Here is a 20,957-nt window from a genome sequence, read left to right on the forward strand (position 1 = left end):
AAAAAAAAGCCTTGTACTTGTAAATTACCAGTAATGAACTTAGTACTGAGTACTGACTTAACTAGTCATGTTACTGTAAATTGTGAGCAGCTACAGTACATGTTGAATGTACCCTTTAGAACAATGTGTCAACATGTGACACATTCCACAAATGCAATCCAACTGGACTGACAAATAACATGTTTATTTAACATGTGCGTAAGAAGTTGTGTCTCAACCAGAGCACAGAAACTGAATACCACAAAATTGAAGTCTTACTTCAGATTACGCGAAGCAGATCTGATGTTACGCACAAAGTTCTTTACATCTGTCCATGACCTCTGACCAAACACTTTCCCTTCGTTTATACATTGCATGCAGTCCTCTTTTCCCGGAACTCTGTGCTCTGCCATGAATTCTCCCAGGTGTTTCTTCACTACCTTCCGCTCTGCTTCACTCCACGGTCTCTTCACCTTTACTTTGGGAGACTCTTAAAATGACAAACAAATTTGATCATATAACATTCAATGCATAGACCACAATATAGCATTCTTGACTGAGCTCATGCATAAGTTGCTGTCAAATGAAGCATCTCGTGATAGCTTTGAAGTAAGCATATCATCTTTGGCTCAAGAACATACCCTTTTTTTTCTCTGCCTTGTTCTGTTCTGAAGGCCTGGGCCTGTTTCTGGGCTCTCATCTATTATCAGATCTGTAACAGACAAACATTAGTGACAGTTAGTGAAGACTCAGGTGTAAGGGATATTAATAATAGTAATATGTTTGCATCACAAAATCGTTGTCTGTAAAAAAAGTCAGACCTCACAATCACCTGGCACCATTTTCCCTCCCTTCATATCACTGCGGTGCACAGGAGGCAAAATGGAGCTGGATCTGCAAACCGATAACAGAGTTTACAAGAGTTTATACAGACATGTTTAAAAAAGACTGTCTATATTAAAAAAAACATACCATCATCCACCTCTCTGCCTCGTTTCCTTCCTTTCTGTGGGACAGTGTCGAATGTCGATGTGGGACTTTCAACTGTGAAAGATAACAATGGTTTCAAATTAGAGCTTAAATCCTCAAGTACACAGACTAATATTGATTAAGTAGGCATGATGAATCTGCATAACAGGAACAAACACCATTGTTAATTTAGCCTATAATGTGACACAGTTTGAGGATCACATGTTGACACCTTGTTCTAATGGGTGAATTTAAGTGAAGAATGAGACAGTAGCTGCTCACACTTTGAAACATTAATAAGCAGGTCATGGGTGCAGTGTGTGTTCTTCAGTCTGCAGTGATATGTACTCGCACACTTCATGATCTGTTCTTCTTCTACCTGATTTCTCACAAAGACAGTTGGAGCTTTGTGTATACTCATCACCTTGTGTCCAGAATCTTTTACCAGTATCATCAGAGAATGTGTCGCACACAGCTGTCTCCCTGTCCTGTACATTAGTGAGCAGACTTCAACCATTATTGAACTTAATTACTAACTAACTAATTAATATTTTATGGTGCGCTGGTTGTTCTACTGTAACTGGTTTAGTCATATATTACAGTCAAACGTTTCATTTAATAAAAATCAGGCTACAACTTCCATAGGTTGAATTCTCTTGCAACGGCACCGTTACTGAATCCTGGGCTTAGAGCCACTCAAGATGATTATGATTGTTTTAAAGAAATACAAACAAGCCTGAGCAGTTTCCCCTTACACCAGAGTGATAACTGGTGCAGCCAGACCTTTCTCCAGCACTGACACAGCGCAGTGGAGTCTGGCTCTGAGAGACTACTCCTTAGGCTATAGTGGGAACAACCGTTCATCTTACTCAAGTGTGCTAAAAGAACTATGTGTTGATACTGTATTCACTTATTATATCAGATTATAAAGTCATCTAATCTGATTCATAGTTTGTATTATTTGGAGTCAGTTTTTCATGCTCATTCATTCAGAGGCTGTCACAATCATTTATTAGGCAGCTCTACTTCCTAAACCAATACATTTTATATAGTCCCTAACTCACCATGTATATCTGAACATTCCTCCTCACTGCGAGGGTCAGGTCTCTCAGGCCTCAGGACAGAATCTCCATCTGAAAAACAAGAACAAACAAAAAGGTGAAACCTCATCCTGTGCAGTATAGGAAATGAAGACATACTGAAATTTCTTTTTATAAATTGATAGCAGTTTACAAGTGTTCATACATACAAATACAATCCAAAACAAGTTATCATAAAATATTTTATGCCTGTACTGTTCAGCTTTTGTTGAGGAGTTCATTCAGTTCTATTTTATTATTGAGGTCATAATGATGATGTCTTGTTGGGCTGTATTATATTCAGAGGTGGCTTTAATATTCTGCACTCGTCATGTATGAAAACAGGAAGGATAAAATCATTTGAAGCACCTCAGTATAATGTAGTGCTCTATACAGACCTTTAACTATGATCTCAGAGATGAACATAGAGTTGTTGTAAGTTACACATTTCTGACAAAATCAACAAAAACTGAACATCAGGAGCTTTAGCTTTTGTTTAATTATAAAAGACTGTATAGGTGTATCTAATAAAGTTAGCTACAGGGTGCGGAATAGGGCTGCATTAACTATGATTTTCATTATTAATTTGATCGCTCATTATTGTCTTAGTTAATGACTTTGTCTATAAAATGCCAGAAAATGTTCATCATAACCCAAAGATGTTCAGTTTACAACTGTATAAAAATGTTCATCATAACCCAAAGATGTTCAGTTTACAACTGTATAAAACAGAAAAAGCTTCAAATGTGTGAAGAGGTAAGTTAATATAGCTGATAAATAGATAATATATATCATGGAATAGTTTAGATTAAATGATTGATCTAATAATTTTAGTTCATGTCTAAAAAGGACTGCATCCTATTTTTAAAAACATACCATCATCCACCTCGCTTCCTTCTCTCCTCTTTCTTAGGGTCGGCATCAGATGTTGATGTGGGACTTTCAGCTGTGAAAGATAAAGATCAAATATTAAAGCTCATGAGTCAAAAAAAAACTTCTAGTGATTAAAAGAGCTCTGTAAATGGAGTTGTACAAATATTACTCTTGATCTACTCATGTCACTGAACTATATTGATCAGTTGTTAACCATTTTCACTATACTATTCAATCCCCCATCCAGATATGACACACCCGAGCCTCCCTATTCTATGAAAAAAATATTCATGTTCAGCTTTTGTTGTCCATTTGTACTGTCCTCCCTATTTACATACATGAGGGGTCAGAATATTAGAAACCCCACTGAATATGATACAGTCCAGTACAACACCACCACTAACCAAGCTCTGTGCTAATACATGTAATTCAGTTGACACATCTACGATCGTATCAAAAAGAAAACTAATTGTAGAAGTTTTACAAATAATTTCAGAGCACTTGTACTGAATTTTATTAGCACTGTACCTAATACACTACTACACAAGACACTGAAAGACACTGCAAGAAATACTTCTTACAAATACATTTGGCCAATTTTTTCAGAGACACTGATATAAATCCTAAATGCAGTTAAAATTCTGTCTCTTCAAGAATCGACAACACAATCACAATCAACAAAGTAAAACATAAAGCGAGAGCCATCTTGGCTGCCCAATCGCTTGTTAAAAACATAAACACAAGTTCACATACTACCATGGCTAAAACAATGAATTTCTGCTTCAAATTTCATAGCACTTCACTTCATAATTATATTTAATTATATTCTGCAGTAAAAAACGTTTCAAATGCAAAACCTGCCTGGAAAAATTAACGTTGAACAGAGCATTAGATGACATAAACATCAGAAATCTCTTACGTGCACAGAAATTGTTTGAAAGTGTTTGCCGCAGCTAAGTCGAAGTTGCTCAAGTCTCCTTTTAAATCCAAGTTTGTTCATTGCTTCCGAGCTCAGGCATGTGCAGATCAGGCTTAATTGAAGGGTGGGGGAGGGGCAGGTTAATTAAGGGTGAGCAGAAGGCCGCTGAGGACCACACAATATTCTCCACTTCTCAACTCTGACTCTCAGGCCTGACACAACATGGAAAATAAAGCAAAAATTAAATTTACCTGTACAAGTAGTAATACCAGAGTGGTAAAATACTTTGATACAAGTAAAAGTACTGCATTAGATTTTTTTTAAATCCCAAAAATATACTAGTACCAACAGTAAAAGTACTCAGCCCATTTCAGAATATATGTGATTATTGTAATTATGGATGTGTGAATGTGTTCATTTTTATGTTATGGTTAGTAAAGGTTTTTGCTAACTTTATGTACCTTTGGGTGGTTGAATTTCCCATCTTATCTTGACCTGTAGTAATACATTTTATACTTTTTATTTGTTGATTAAATTTTGTAATCAGAATCTGCAAAGTAACTTTTAATTAAAGCTGTCAGCTGTAGTGGAGTGAGAAATACAGTATTTGCATCTGAGTGGAGTAGAATATTAAGTGTTAGAAAATTTAAATACTCAAGAAGAAGTGCCTCAAAATTTAAGTACAGTAATTTAATAAATATACTTAAATGATTTTTACCTCCAAAGTATCACACAATATCCCATGCAGACACTATCACTGCACTGAGCAGCTCCTTCAGTGACAGACTCCTTTACCCCAAGTGTAGACTCTCACCCCCCTATTAAAGATATTATTATTATATAAAGATATTATCATTACATTTCTTCAGGTCCGCCTGAATCTTTACATGGAAAATAACACTGTAGAATGGTCATCATTTGTGCTACCTTCTTCAAATTTGAAACAAGTGTTCAATGATAGTGTGCCTATAGCCCCATGTTGTCAGTTAGAGGCTCAGATAAAGCCACAGACAGTTGCTCATCCTGAAAAACATTTCTTATTTATTGACTTTAGAGTCCCATTACTCTGTTTCTGTATCACCTAGAGTGTTTCTGACACTTTCACAAGAACCTTCAGGGTGTTTTCTTTCTGGCAAGACCTCATGGATGCATGTAGTCAGAGCGGTTCAGAAGCTACAATTATTTTAATAATTTGGGTATGTCATATTAAGTGTTTTTGCTCCGGGTGTAATAAATCAGCAGTGCCAGTGGGGGTGATAGAGAGCAAAAAGTGTGTGTATTCAGATTCTGTACACACACATGACGATACACACAAATCCCCACATTTTTCCTCTCTGGACCTCTCTGAAACTTTGAGAGAAGCATATAAATAGGCTCTGGAGGCCATTACAGTGACAATAAAGTGAGGCCTAAATGTCCTCACTTTGTAGATTGGTCCTCACTCTAAGGCTCTAAAATCTCACAATGATAGTTGTACAAACACACACACACACACACACACATACACACACAAGCTCATGTATTAGTAAATAACTTATAGAACACAGTTACATTTAATTCCAAAGCACAAATTAGGTTTGGCCCATTACTTTTTGAAATGCTCGTGTCCCAGCTTTATTCTTTAGGATCTCCATGTCAGTCCAATAGGGGGCAGCAGAAGTCAGCCTCTCTGAGAGTGGGTTAGTGGGTGGAGCGAAGCTCCCAGGGAGCCTTTCAAATATATATATCAGAATCAGAATCAGAATCAGAAATACTTTGTTAATCCCTGCAGGGAAATTGTTTAAATATATATAAAAGCAGTCAAAAGTCTGGACACAGCTTCTCATTCGATGGTTTTTATTATATTTTCTACATTGTAGATTCAAACTGAAGACATCAAAACAGACTGAAATAACATCTGGAATTTTACTATGATGACATTTACACACTTGACATTCTGTCAGTCATGAGGTCGTCACCTGGAAAGCTTAATTATTAACAGGTGTGTCTTGTCAAAAGTTAATTAGTGGGATTTCTTGCCTTCTTACAGTGAGTTGTGTTGTTCGGAGCTAGTGTTGACATACAATAAATAACTCCATTCAACTTATCAAGAATCACTGCTTTAAGACATGCAGGTCAGTCAATGCAGAAATTCTCAAAAACCTGTGTCTTCAAGTGCAGTCACATGAGTTAGCTCTGCTGCAGAGGAGAAGTTCATCACAGTCTCAATCTCACATCAACTATTTAGAGGAGACCGTGTCAAACCTTCATGGTCAATTTGCTGCAAAGAAACCACAACTGAGGAAGAGGAACAAGAAGAAGAGAACTCATTGGACCAAGAAATACAAGTAATGGATATTAGACTAATGGAAATCTGGACCTTGCATGATGCATTGATGGTGACACTGTTGGGGATTTATTCAAGATTCCAGCAGGTTCTCATGGATCGTGGCTGCTGTTGTGGTCCTGCATGACGTCCACTACAAATATTACTACTGTCATTATTGCTACCATATCTGCTACTGTGGTCACTTTACAGTATGTTTGTGTTGATTTGTCCTGTACACGTGACATCTATTGCATGTCTGTCCGTCCTGGGAGAGGGATCCCTCCTCTGTGGCTCTTCCTGAGGTTTCTTCCACATTTTTTCCCTGTTAAAGGGTTTTTGTGGGCAAGTTTTTCCTCACTCGAACCGAGGGTCTAAGGACAGAGGGTGTCACTCCCTGTACAGATTGTAAAGCCCTCTGAGGCAAATGTACTTTGTGACTTTGGGCTATACAAATAAAATTGATTTGATTTAAATTGATTTAAGTTGCTCGCGAAAAACCAATGAATCTTTATGAACATGCATGTCCACACCACCAGGTTTCCAGATTGTCCAAAACAGCTTTTCGGAGCTGTGGAAACACAGCACACAGGCATTGTCTGCCCCATTGATAAAAACCTAGAATGCTGACTCTGCTGAACTGCAGCCAGTTTAACTGCATCTACGTCCGGTCTACAGCAGTTAGCAACCCCAAATCCCAACAACCTCCCCAAACTGCACCTAAAACAGCCCCAACCCTGGCTGCCTGGCCCAGTTACTCTTGGCCTGTGGGTGCATGGAGCGGTTAAGCCCCTATGCTCGCTGGCCAAAGCCCTGTGGGATTAGACTAATGCAGGTGGCACGAAGCCACTAGTGGTGAAACAGGGATGTGAAGTGACCCTTATCTTTACATTATGATTTACTCTTAGCTACAAACTATGGCCTGTTGTGTTTAGACTGCATTACATTGTGCATGTGTTCATGTTACTGTATCTATGTAATGTATCTGTGCATTTCTAACAGTCTCTTTGGATATGACGCTCTCTATAACGTATGAAAGAAAGGTCTGGGTGAGGAGACCAAGCACCCGATCAGAATTTTCCCAAAGGAATGCCATTGGGCCACCACCTTGTGGGAACACCACCTTGAAGGTTACATTTAAGGGTCAGTGTGTTGCCAGTCGGCTGGCAGGTGAAGGCCGACGTCCTGGTGTGCTGATCTAAGAAAACAAAAATGTCGGCTCCCTGCAGAAGGAGCCTGAACTACTGTAGATGTAGCTGGTTGCTAGCTCTGAAAAGAAATACCTGGATAGGAGATCAACTCTATCTAAACACTAACACATCTGCTGATTATTTTCTCCATTAATCAAAATGTTAGAAATACTGAGGTAGGTGTACTTGTAGGTGAAAGTGGCATGAAAAGACTCATTTACCTACATTTACATTTACTTTACATTCTTCGTCTCTGCAGTTGCCCAAGGTGGAACTTGGCCGACACTCAGCTGTGCACCACTATGTTTAAGTTTGTCATCTTTATACATCTGAGGTTTGCTAAGAGGAATGCTCTGACTATTTGATATGTTCATACACAAACTCAGAACTCAGTCAGAACCCTACCTTAGCCGTTTCTCCAACTTTTTAACATGTCGGTACTAATTCTCTTCCCTTTCTTTTGAACCATTTATTTTACCTCTGCTTACTATCTTGCCATTACAATTTAGGTGATGTATGTATTAAATGGGCATCATGTAGTAATCATGATTTGAAAACTTCATATAAACAGGTTTTTATGTTGCTATTCTTTTAGCTTGAGAAGTTTGCAGTCCAAATCATTTGTTCTCAAATTGTTGTTGTTCCCCTGACCCTGGGCAGCATTGTTTCTAAATCTGCCCTCCATCCAACCACACAAGAAGAACAATACAGCAGCACTATGTCACTGACTGACTGACAGAATAGATATGTGTTTATCTGTTTGATGCATCATCGCTCAGGTAAAATCGCTCGTGTCTTTAGTTTGCTTCCTGACCTCATTGTCTCTGTTATGCCCTCCTCCTTCCTGTCCAGCACGTTTGTTTTGGCAGCCATGGGTGTCTGATGTGTGGGTGGCACTGGGTCGCACCAGGGTCCGGACCCAGCGGTGCCCCCCCATCCTCAACCCTGATTCTGCTGACAGGGTCCAACCCACCATGAGATAATGCCATTCCAGAGGGATCGTGGCTAAAGCCTCTCTTTCTGGCTCTCAGGTATATAAAGAGGAGGCAGCAGCAGAGCAGAGGACAAAGCACTCATTAACATTCTGTTCTCTCTCGCTTACCTCACCACCCTTCTTTCACCTGCTGGACTCTGAGCTGAGCAGGTCATCTGCCAACCTGAGCCAAGCCAAGCCGAGCTAGACCAAACAGTCTCCAGTCACTATGGATATTGCCATCCAGCACCCCTGGTTCAGACGCGCCCTGGGCTCTGCCTACCCTGGCCGACTCTTTGACCAGTTTTTTGGAGAGGGCATATTTGACTACGACCTCTTCCCCTACACTGCCTCCACCATCAGCCCTTATTACAGACGGTCACTGTTCCGGAACTTTATGGATTCTTCCACCTCCGGCATCTCTGAGGTAAGAAGACCAGACCAGACCAGACAGGAAGTACATCATGACATGAAGATTAGAGACAATAAGATAACACAAAGCTATCGTAACAACCCCATATAATTGTATTCACAGTATCAGTATGTGACTTATGTAGAAACACAGATCATTGGTTCATTCCAATTTAACACAATTTCCCTTCAAACAGTATTCAGGAACAGTTCTTCTATCACAGCAACTTAAAGTTATTATCATTTTGAGACCAGTTTCCATCTGCTTCCCTCATCTTTGTTCAGTTACTAAATTTGTTTGTACTTATTATCCGGATTAGTCTGGTTGCTTTCAGCGTCTTGTAGCTGCTCTACATCTAGACATAATTGTGACTCTGCTCAACACAATTTCACAAAGTTCAATTTACAATTCCAAAAGTTCAAGAAAAAAAAAAAAACGTGCAATGGATCCTTCCTATGCTTGTATGTGTCAAACAGGTGAGGTCTGACAGGGACAAGTTCACAATCTACCTGGACGTCAAGCACTTCTCACCCGAAGACCTCAGTGTGAAGGTCAGCGATGACTACGTGGAGATCCAGGGCAAGCATGGAGAAAGACAGGTAGTGTTCTTCTTCTCTGTCTCATACATAATTAATAAGACTGTTTAATAAGGTGTGTGGTCAGTGTTTGCAGTGTTTGACAGGTATCTATTATTTTCTATGATCCCTCCAAAGAGTAATGTAATCTAGATCCAAGGTCAACTTGAATGATAAAACAAGTAGGCCTAATGTGACTGCTTAAAGGTGATGAAGAGGCATGGCTCCATGTTCAGCAAAACTGTGTCAATGCATGTAACCAATATTCCAGACTATTCACATCAAGCTGACTGATGTGACTGTGCCCTCTGCTGGAGGATCACCACTGCCCAGCCATTCAGCTGCACAAACTAGTCTTCAAGACTTTTAATGGGGTCAATATCCACTAATGTCATGTGGAGTGACACAAACAGTTAGTACAGTAAAGTTAAACTCAGCTACAAAACATTTGAAATTTGCTGCAGAAGCTGCTAAATAATGAACTTTTGGGAGTCATGCTTTGTTGTGTACCTCCAAATCCTCCAAAGTTTTAAAACACTGGCAGTGAGTTAGGGGAAATTTTGGTCACTCCGACAAAATAAGGATTAAATAATAATCCTGCTGTTTTTCAGGATGACCACGGTTACATCTCTCGTGAGTTCCACCGCCGCTACCGCCTCCCCACCAGTGTTGACCAATCAACAATCACCTGCAACCTGTCAGCTGATGGTCTGCTGACTCTGACCGGGCCAAAGGTCATGGGGGGAAGTGAATCCGGCCGCAGTGAGCGCAGCATCCCTGTCACCCGTGATGATAAACCCAATCAGGCTGCATCCTCTTAGAGGTCACATGATGGGGGTTGACCAGGAGTGCTGGCCTGCATCAAACGGGATGGATGGCCACAGAATCTCTATCCTCCACCCCTGGCTTCTTCTTCTCCCTTTCCCAGAGGATATCTGTGTCCTCCTCACTTCACTTTCTCCTCTGTAGATTCTTCTTAGCACACTCTTACAGTATTATTAGTATCATTGTTTGAGATTAACAAAAATCTCCCCATGAGGATGGTTAAGTGAGGGGCGGCTGGACTTTTTAAGGAGAAAACTCATCTAAGGACAAAATGTTCACATGAGGCGATGCTTCAGTCTGTTGATCATTGCTGATTTGTGTCAGAGCAAGTCCTCTGACAGTACAGACTGGAGGAAAATGTCACTCATGTCTCCAGATTTTCCATCAGTGAAGTTCTCTGAGGCCCTGGCTGCTTCCATTCTTGTGCTGACTCTTTGAACCCTCTCCTCTCTTGTCTTAGATATATCCTGTTCTGTAGTCTAGGCTTTGTTCTGTGGATACCTGCTCTTTACTGAGCAGTCAGTACTAAAGAAATACAATAAAATTAAAATTAACAAAAAGCAACTCCTGTGTGGATTCATTCTTTACTCTTCAGGTTTCAACACCTGCTTAGGGTTTACTATAATGGATACTATCCATTCATTCATGTCACCCACCTGGGCATGATTGACAGAAAATGATGCAGCATGTAATCCTGTGCTACTGTTTATAATTTGATGGGATTGACATCAGCCTCAGTGGTTCACTCAGCATGCCAAACAACAAGAAAAGATGATTGAGCAGTGTGCTTTTCACTTGAGAAGGAAGAGACTTGAGAAGGATTCCTCATTTCATGCAGACTATACTGTCATCTTGAGTCGTGCTGAAAGGGTCCTGAAGGTGAAGTGGAACACAGTGTGTGGACCCACTCAGGAGAACTGTTCCAAACTATCAGAGGTATAAACTAATTCCAGTTGAGTGGACATGACGTTAACAGCTAATCTTTCTTTCTTGGGGGCTACTCAAACAATTCAAAGCATGGACCAGCTTAAAACTCTAAGGTGGTGGGGGGTATCCTCATCCAAAGGTGGATGGACAAACCCTGGTTCAAGCTCAGACAGCTCGGTTGGAACAGCTCAGGCTCCATTAATGACTTGTATCTGGTCAATGACCTAGTTCATGACCTCAACAACAAGGCCCTGCCCCCTCACACAGACCAACTCTTCTAGTAACTCTGTTAACTTTGACTAAGAATATATGTTATATATATTATATTTACACACACAATATTTTTACATCCATCCTCACAATTTTTATTGTTTTTTGTTGAGTTGCACTAATCTCTGCAAATTCCTTTATATGTTGACAATAAATCTGATTCTGACTTCAACTTTTACCTGAACAACTGAAACTAGCTTTAAAGGTAAAATATCTGACAGTAGCACCGAAATAAAAATAAATAGGGCTGTCAACTTTCATAAGAAATTATGTTATGTTAGTTTTGGGAAATGTATCAATATTTATAATAAATGTTTGGGCTGTTTTGGGATTTGAGTGATAAATGCATTAAGAAATGATGACAGATTTCAGATACATTAAACATACTGTATATATCAACAACAAATATTAGATATTACAAGTATCATCAGTCTGTGAGAAATGGAAACAGAAAGAGAGTGCTCTGTGTGTGCAAACAGTGAAAAAGGTTCAGGCATAAATATACAATAGTGAACTTTTTTGATATTTAACAAGTTTAACTTTTAGTTGTGCTAATAACAGCACAAACACACATGCATGTGACATGAAGGGAAGTGAACAGGAGGAGAAGTGAGGAGGACTGAAGACCGTGAATCCATCAGAGGCTGCTCTGTTTACATCTCTGACCCTGGAAACACACAAACAGTCTTCACTTCATCACCGCCACACTTTATTGTCTTGGACAAACCTAATCATTCAATAATTTTAGTTAGACCTCCACAATTTTCCATTCATACAATATCTGCGTTCACATTTGATCTCAGTTTAACACCTAGATGTAGCAGCAGGATTAGTGACATCACAGAAATTCACTCAAGTGTGATGTGGAAACTTGAAGCAGGTTACAGACACTGCCAACAGACTTGTCAGGGAATAAGTTTGTGTTGATGTTAAACAGACAGATATGAAATTATCATTCAAAGAGAAATGACTAAAAACATGTTTAATGGCTCTGTTCCATTCACATTTGAGGACCCTTAAGCTGCTAAATGGAACCCAGCCACCACCCATGCTTTTCTTATTGTGATACATCAAAATGTCTGCAGTGAAACCACGATGATGAAGCTACATTTATTATGAGTGTATACATACCAGACACACACTAAGTTTAGCATCATGTTTCGCTGCTTTGACTTTTCTCTTTTTAGAGTTTAAAGGTACACCAGGTTTATCCTGCTGGAAGTGACTTATCCTGTCAACTCACTGTCGGCTTGTGTCTGGACCTGTATGCAGTCTGTTATCACCAGACTTAAAGTGCTTGTTATCTGTCTTGCTTTTTGAACGTCTCAGTCTCGTCTCCAAATCGACCACATTTACCCGACTTTCTCTGGTCTCAAGGGGAGGACTCAGGATTTTACATGCACTCCAAGAAAGTATATGTGGGAGACAGAAGAAGCTGTGTCTGTCTGGAGGAAACGTCAGTCAAATAAACCACCTGTCATGTGCATAACACACAGCAGTCTGTAAAGTCTGCAAAGCAACACTCACTGAGACAACTTCAACTATTATTATATGAGGCTGGTCTGTCTGGTCTTGACTTGGTCTAAACCTCTCAGAGTTTTGGTCTTGTCTTGGTCACACGGTCATAATGTGACTGTGGTACCTGCTGGAGGGCCTGCAGGTCCTCCAATATCTGCTGGGCAGCCAGTCTCAGGCTGGGCTGCGCTGAGGAGGTGAGCCGGCTGACACAAGCCTGGAGGTCTGGATCCAGCAGAGGAGAGCCCAGCAAGAGCAGCACCTCCTCCTCCAACAACACTGACTGCAGGAGACGCAGAGAGTGGAGACACACCTCCCAGTCTCCATCTGTGAGACAAACAGATGAAATGTATAGTCTCCACCCATAATAACAATGTGTATGGTGATATGTTAATACCTGTCTTTTATTGTTGACGAACATTTCATTTTATAATATATTAATGAGTGTAGAGAAGAGGTAGTGAAGTGAAGTGAAATAAATGTAGGTGCAGCTACAGTCACAGGATCAGTACACACCTCCACACCAGACTCCAAAGTCAAACAGTGTCAGTGAATGTGTTGCTTGTCCACTATCCATTTACATATCTACTCACAACCAACAGCACAATAAACAATACACAGTAACAAACACGTCTGTCACAGCATGCAGTGGCTGAATGAAAAAACACTGTGGTGTCTCTGTCAATACTGTCACAGCATCTCCATCTGCAGCTGAGAGTCAACATTAGACCCGGCGCCACGCAACTACCTATCCAGTCTTTCCATGACAGGTAGCGAACAGACAGAGCCAAATGGAACAAAGTCTTTCATGCCACAACAGACTGATTTAGTACCTGACATTTTGAAGCTAGTTTAATGTTTGACTTCTTCAGACTCGGAACACCTCAGACAATCAGGCATTACTGTATATTCTTTCAGTTTAATACAAAGCTTTAAACACATACAGTTCAATCCATGAATTATACTAGGAGGAGGAAAGATGTATGGATCCATGTTATGTACTTTATGGGCACTGCATAGGTGCCCTTGAGCATGGGCAGTTGTATTTTGGGCCTACATATGTAAAATACTCAAGGGATCAATAAAGTATCTATTCTTTCCTTTTACCAGTGAGCTGAATTGTATAAATTAGGATGAATCTACTAATTGAATCCCGTAAACTCTTAATTAAGTGAAGTCAGCAGCACTACAGGGCTACAGTGGCTTTTTGCTCGCTCAGTCTCTCCTTCTCTCTTCTTAGCCTTCAAGAAGAGGCTGCTGAGCCTGATCACACTCCACCACCACAGACTGGTGTCAGATGGAAGCCTACTCATGCAACTCCATCTCTTTATCAGCTTTAATATGTGCCGCTCTAAATGCTTACCCTACTAAAGTCACCTCCAACCCAATTGTCTTGTCTACTATAAAAATCCTGAAACAGTTTAAACAGCACTTCAAAATCACCTCTTTCCCCACTAATGCCCTTCTAGCCACTTGACTCAACTTACACTCTGTGGAAAGAGAAGGGGCTGGGGAATTTTGATTCACATTTTATCTCCTTTGATAACTTCCAAACTAAATTTGCCCTTCCACAAGCTCATTTATTTAGATATTTTCAAGCCAGAGATTTTGTTCATTGTAATTTCCCCAACTTCCCCCACAAACCACCTCGTACTCTCATTGATGTAATTCTTTCTCTTCCTGCGGTCCGTGTATTCATTTCAATTGTGGTGAAATTAATCTTGTCATCACTATCATCTCCACTGGCAACTAGGAATTCATGGGAAAAGGGGCTAGGTGGTACCTTGTCAGTGAAATGGTGGCAAAGGGCCCTTGACAGGGTTAACTCCACCTTATCTTGTGCCAGTCTGACATTGATTCAGTTCAAGGTCCTACACAGGATACATTTTTACAAAGCTCAAACTTAAAAAAACTTTTTTAATACAAGTGATACATGTGACAGATGCTCTCTGCCACCAGCCATGTATAGTCATACACACATGTTTTTTCCTGTCCGAGATTAAGCTCATTCTGCTCCTCTTTCTACAATACTTTTTCAAAAGCTCAAAACAAACCGGTGCTTTGGAGTCCTTTGACCTCCATCTTTGGTGTGCTTGAAGAATTCACACACTTCACCAACAGGGAAAGCAACTCTATCGCTTCGCATCTCTGGTAGGTGGTTGGTGTTCTAAAAGTAGGAACAATGGGTGAAATGTATCCTTACTGACTGAACATGTATTGTGTCTTGACAACCCAATAAAGATATATATGATATTACAGCCTGCTACAAAAAACAGTTTTGCTCTCTATAGCTAATTTTCCCATTCATGACAACTGTACTGGGCGTGAATTTTTGTACAACTCACCTGTTCAAATTATTTTAAGGATTAAAGTTATGCAGGATTAAGAGCGTGGACACTTTGATTGACAGGTGGGTGATGATCCCCATCTTTGCCAATTTTTAGATTAGCCAGGAGGCAGAGGAGGCAGAAGCATCAACATGCAACTGTTCTGTCATTAGAACAGAGACATCATCTACCTGATTACAAGTCAATGTGGGATCAACATGATTTAAAAGCTGTTACACAATGTTGCTTTAAGTAATCTTTTCTGCCCTTTTTCAGATCTGCACTGAGCATTTGCAAAAATAGACACTTAAAAACCTTTGACAGGCTCAGGAAAGCTGGAAGACTTGTACTGTACATAACTACGTAACATTTGTGTGTGTGTGTGGAGAACTGTTCTGAATGACACTTGTGTGCTTCCTTATAGTCTCCTTACCATCCAACAAAGTCCAGATGAGAGGCAGGAGTCCTGGGTTCTCACTGATGTACTGCAGTCCTTTAACACTGATGCTGACATTAAACAGAGCCATCAGCATCAGCCTACAGCAAAACAGCAAGAGTCAGTTATAGAAGTGGAGCACTGACACCTATTGCCCACACCTGGATACTAACATGTCCAACTCAATCTACAGGTTCATTCATCTGGAATGTAGTGGACATGGTTTTACAATATGTAGTTCAATAAGTAATTATGTTTTGTAATAAGAGCCTTGAGTGGTCAGGCCATTCATTCAAATATAGGATCAGACTTTTTCCACATTGGACACTGTGGTCTTCATATCCCATATTAGTCACGTGTTCAGTACATGAACACTGAATCTTCAAATTGAGCTAACTTTACTGAATCACCACTGTCCCTGACTGAATCAGCAGCGTTAGTCCTCGCTCCTCATAAAAAGCTTATTAAAATAATGTTATAACTCTGATGTAAACAAGGCCACAGAGCTATAAGCCCTTTAAACAGTGCCTGTGTAGGCTGAAGTGAACACAGCTTGAACCAGCAACACACTCAAGCGATACCTTGTATTGATGCGTACTCCTGTACATATTGAAGTTAGTCAATTATTTGTCGAACTGGTGAGGACTGAGAATTCTTACAACGTCATTGCCCTATGAAGGGATTACTTCATATCCAGTGAGTAATTATAGCAACTGTAAAGTCTTACAATGAAATATGACATGATGTCACACACAGTGTACATGTGTCTGTTTCAGGCCATGCTTACACCAACACTAAAACATGCAGTGGTGTGTGTTATGTATTCTGCCAAAGCTCCACATACACTTTCAGTTTGGGGAAGACACCAGGCTTCATCAACTCCAGAAGCTTCATCAGAGTGTCCAGTATGATATGAGCTGAGCTCGACAGGAAGTCCCGTCCACACGTGACTGCCGCTATGTCTGATTGATGTGAAACAAAGACAGTAAACTGATATATATTCAATGTAAAAGAGGTGTCAAATATAAATCGGTGTGTTTGCTGTTGTACAGAAGCTGTGAACTCACTAGTTATGGTTCCAGCCAGAGCTAGCACAAACTGGTGCTCCTGGGAGTTGTGGTCCTCAGTTTGAGCTTTTCCATCCTCATCCAGAGACCTGACGAAGCTCTCCAGAGTCTGAGCAGCTAGTACCAAGAAGGACTGCAGCTTCCCCTGCACCACCGTCAGCACACACACACAATGTGTACACACAGATATCACATGATCTCACTGTTTCATATGAACCTCAGAGTTTACAGGTTAGCCTGACTGTCAGTGGGACACACACAGATAACTCACATCAGCCAGCCATTGTGTGACCGTGTGCTCGCTGGCAGAGCAGCTCCACAGCAGACTGCAGGCTGCAGATCCCAGACCAGAGCAGAAGTCTGCCTGCTGCTGCAGCTCCACTCCACTCTGCCATAGCTGCTCACGCAACAGTAGCTTCTCCTACACACACACACACACACACACACACACACACACAAAGGATGAGCTGCTCTGTGATCTCATGGCTGTGTAGAGGAACATCGTGTGAGTCAATCTTCAGGCCTCTCTCACCTCTCTCTCTTTCTGACATTCAGTCTGCAAAGCATCCAGTCTGGACCGAAGGTGCAGACACTCCTGTCGTAACTGCTCCTGATCCTGCACAAGCTGCTCCTTCACTACACACACACACAAAGTAAGAGGATGACATTTATTTTCATTATTACAGAACAAAACTTAGTGTAGACATTAACACACAATGACAGACTGAGGTTGGACTCCTTACTTTACTTATCAAAAGCCCTCAATGTCCTTTATCACTTTACCTTCTGACTGTCATTTTAAAGCTATGATATGATGCACACACACACGCACACGCACACACACACACACACACACACACACACACTTAAATAACAGTGTACAAATATGATGTTTGGATTGCTAATACTGCACATAACACACATTTTTTGTGCATTTTAAAACAGCATATTTTAAAGGTGTATTTCACAGGACTGCTGGTACACTTTCAAACGTACACGTCAAGTTGTATCTCATCGACATTTCTGAAGGAGCTAGTTCACTTTACAGTCAGCGTCATCTGAAATCAGCAGGGACCTCCAGACTGGGCCGCATTTACAAAACATCCTATGGCATCAAGTAGCTGCTATCTGACTGAGTTAGGAGTAACACCTCAAAGTAATGTTTGTCAGTCCTAACTTCACTTTTAAACTCAAAGTTCACAAAACAATTCAATTCATTCATCCCAATAACACCAGAGATCCATTCAAGCACAGCACAAACTCTCATCAAGTGCATCTGCATGCAGAGGTCGAACAGCAGCAACAACCTGTCTCTGAAAACAGCAACAGAGGAGATGTTCCTGGGAGTGTGAAAAAAACACCATCACTGAGAAGGCCCAGCAGTGCCTGAAACTCCCCCTTCCATCCTCACCACCTTCTACAACTGCACCACTATCCAGTTTGTGAACTGCACCATCGCTGACCAGAAACCCCTGCAGCTGATGGTGAGGACAGCTGAGAGCATCACTAGAACCTTCCTCACACCAGCGACAGAACTAACCACAGACATTGTACCCGCTGTGTAACTGCCACCCTCACAGAATCCTTCCACTCCTCTCTGGAAGAATGTACAGAAACATCGAGACTCTGCAAAAGCTTCTTCCCTCAGGCAGTCAAGCACCTCGACACCCACAGTGCTGCAATACTTCATGCCTCCTTTCCAAATGTATACTTGTGTATGGATGAGTTGTCTGAGTTTGAGACAGTTGTCAGACCACATTCTGTTCAACAAGTGTTGATGATCACAAACTGCAATGAATAAATAAAGCTGATCACGGTCATTACACAGTATTACAATATGTTGTATTATGTCACCAAACTGTAAAGAATCTCACAATAAAAAAACATGCAGATGGTTTATGATATGAGGTACAATCAACTCAACATGTTACTGTGTTTTTTGTATGAAGTGTAACACGGCATATAAAATATACACAATATTGAAACTATATCTCTCTAATTTAATTGAATTTCTTCCTGTATTTTTATTCATGTTTTTACCACATAACAATAACAAAGTCATGTTCACCTGTAAACTAATCACTGTGAACATAGTAAGTTCATTCATGAAACATGATGTCATCCAACAAGGTAAAGCCTTCCTTCTCTCAGTGCTTTAGTGTCTCAGCAGCTCAGTGACAGGTTCTTCATTTAGGAGGACTCCAGTGCTAATATAAAATCCTTTGTGAATATGGCTCCTGATCTTGGTATCATATGTATTTAAGGTGAGACTTCACTCTACTCTTGTCTTACAGTCACTAGATAACACATGACATGCTCCTTATAAAAGTATTTTCTGCCTCAAGGCTGAGTTTAATGTAAGCGTACTTATCTGAGCTGCTCTAGCTTTGTGTAGCATTTCAATCAGGTCCCTGTTCAGAATTCTGGGCAGGAACTCCTTCAGCTGCATAACTTCTGTGGTTAACTTCTCTAAATCTCCTTTCCTCACTCTGACAAAGCCATCCTGGAAGAAAAAAAAAAGATGAACCTCAATACACATCTGAGAATGTTAGGATAGTATTTGGTCAGAGATCCACACACACACACACACACACACACACACACACACACACACCTGGAAAATAATGAAAGAATTGTTGGATCACAGTGGCAAATGTTTATATCAACAACAAACAGGTCTTTCATTCTCAATTATTATTGCACTTATTATTGCACTTATTATTTCAGGGTGTGGTTGGCTATAATGCTGCGATCCATAGCATCCATGTAATTACAGTAATGTCTGTTGAGGAAGGTGGACCTGCTCCCATGTTTTTCTAATCTAATTTTATAAACTTAAACATCTTTTTTTTATCATTTAAATTCGGTTGGGTGGTTAACAACAATTGTTTAGTCTGGCAAACTCAGAACACATATTTGTTATTACGTTACACTGACTTTAGTATGAATATTCCATAACAGATAAAACACAAACTACAAAGAATTAGTTCAGTTACTGTAATAAAGCTTTCAAACTTTCTTTTATGTCACATTTACATTATTAATCAAATTACGACGGCATATTAAAATGGTACTGATGCCTGTATAAAGAGGTGAGCATGTTTAACCCATTTCAAAGCAGCAGACAGGATTTATGCTGGTAGAGGGCCAAAATGAATGAACCCTTGACAGCAGTCTGCTAATAACTATGTCAAACACACGAAGAACGTGTTTGCAGAGCTGCGTTCACCTGTACCTGTTTCCTGAGCTCCTCTCCTTTACCTTTGCTCCATGAGTCAGACCGGGTGATTTCCCGCCTAAAGACGCTGCCATCTTGTGGTCGGTCGGTGTGTTTATCGTCTTTTTCTTGTCCCGTTGGCCTGTTAGCATTAGCATAAATACAGTATTGTCATCATAGCACAGTTAGTTAATACACGGAGGAAAAGTCTGCAGTTGCTATGTTCAGCATAATTCATATTTTCAAGACAATTACAGGCATAATGTTTCTTATTTCTGAGGAGTTTTAAAGTTTCCCTCCGAGCTGTAGGGGGCGCAGCGGCGGACGCAGTTCCTGACCGGTGTTTAGCCCAAACCGTGATGAATGCCTCCCGCTCGCTGCGAGGCTCCAGTCCGGGTTTTGTGACTCTCCAGCCGGACAGAGAAGCTTATCTTCTCTTCCTTTGTGTTTGCACCTTTTTTTAGTGTGCTCTGTGGGACCGGGAACACTGGAGAGAAACGTCTCTGCCTGCCTCTGTCACAGGTCACTCATGTCTGTGGGACTAGAACCCGACTTCTCCAGTGATGAGGTGTTTGTCAGCCGGTTCCCCATCCACCGCGCCTGTCGGGATGGAGATGTTGGTGCACTGCTCTCACTGTTCCAGCAGCTGTCTGACCAGGCTCATCTGACTGTGGAGGACTCCTGCTACGGCTGGACCCCCATACACTGGGCTGCCCATTACGGACAGGTAGGGATTAGGTTACTAGCAGGCTAGATTAAGATTACTACTTAAAAACCTGGCCATGACGCGAGCATGGATGTTTTTGCGAATACACCCATCTTGTAACTTATGTCTGATTGTTCATGCACAATAAAGTTTTCTATGTTGCTTTAAAAAAATAAATAAAGCGACCGGTTACAGCATTTCTATTGGTTACAGTTTAGCCAATAGCTGCTCGGGCGCCAAAACAGCTCTAGAAAAGCCGGAATATGCTTTTTTTTATGCTGCGTACTGTTAGAATTCACTGAACTGTGTGTGTGTTCACTGTGTTTAAGTCTGAGGTCCTCACTGGAAAGACTGAAAACACTTGTAGTAAGTAGTGTTTAGCAGATTTATAAT

The 20,957-nt window shown here is 40.7% G+C and overlaps 3 protein-coding genes across 5 annotated transcripts in view; 2 read left to right on the top strand and 1 right to left on the bottom strand.

Moving 5' to 3' along the window:
- Window positions 1–20,285, bottom strand: hsf2bp (heat shock transcription factor 2 binding protein; the record flags this gene model as incomplete). Its single annotated transcript, XM_027286493.1, has 15 exons — window positions 1–469; window positions 621–691; window positions 801–873; window positions 952–1,023; window positions 2,013–2,081; window positions 2,904–2,973; window positions 12,939–13,138; window positions 15,572–15,675; window positions 16,419–16,536; window positions 16,642–16,786; window positions 16,913–17,062; window positions 17,174–17,277; window positions 19,009–19,144; window positions 19,877–20,000; window positions 20,197–20,285. Coding segments are annotated over 13 exons (1,422 nt in total), but the record flags the coding sequence as incomplete, so codon positions are not given.
- On the top strand, window positions 6,572–10,678 carry cryaa (crystallin, alpha A). The gene is made up of 3 exons (XM_010753188.3): window positions 6,572–8,714; window positions 9,176–9,298; window positions 9,886–10,678. Exons 1-3 carry the CDS (start codon window positions 8,517–8,519, stop codon window positions 10,093–10,095), a joined length of 531 nt encoding a protein of 176 aa, XP_010751490.1. The 5' UTR covers window positions 6,572–8,516; the 3' UTR covers window positions 10,096–10,678.
- ankrd10a (ankyrin repeat domain 10a) overlaps window positions 20,285–20,957 on the top strand; it is an 8,828-nt gene continuing 8,155 nt past the window's right edge. For all 3 annotated transcript variants that reach the window (XM_019260341.2, XM_027286492.1, XM_010753187.3), the window contains exon 1: window positions 20,285–20,585. In XM_019260341.2, coding sequence (XP_019115886.1) covers window positions 20,388–20,585 — 198 coding nt within the window. In that variant the 5' untranslated portion in view covers window positions 20,285–20,387. The remainder of the gene's footprint in view (window positions 20,586–20,957) is intronic.

The sequence above is a fragment of the Larimichthys crocea genome, chromosome XIII (genome assembly GCF_000972845.2).
Source record: "Larimichthys crocea isolate SSNF chromosome XIII, L_crocea_2.0, whole genome shotgun sequence".
Lineage (NCBI taxonomy): Eukaryota > Metazoa > Chordata > Actinopteri > Sciaenidae > Larimichthys > Larimichthys crocea.

Coding starts and splice junctions, on each gene's coding strand:
- cryaa (XM_010753188.3), top strand. CDS start 8,517: ATGGATATTGCCATCCAGCACCCCTGGTTCAGACGCGCCCTGGGCTCT. Junction 8,715..9,175: donor CCACCTCCGGCATCTCTGAG/GTAAGAAGACCA, acceptor TGTGTCAAACAG/GTGAGGTCTGACAGGGACAA. Junction 9,299..9,885: donor GCAAGCATGGAGAAAGACAG/GTAGTGTTCTTC, acceptor GCTGTTTTTCAG/GATGACCACGGTTACATCTC.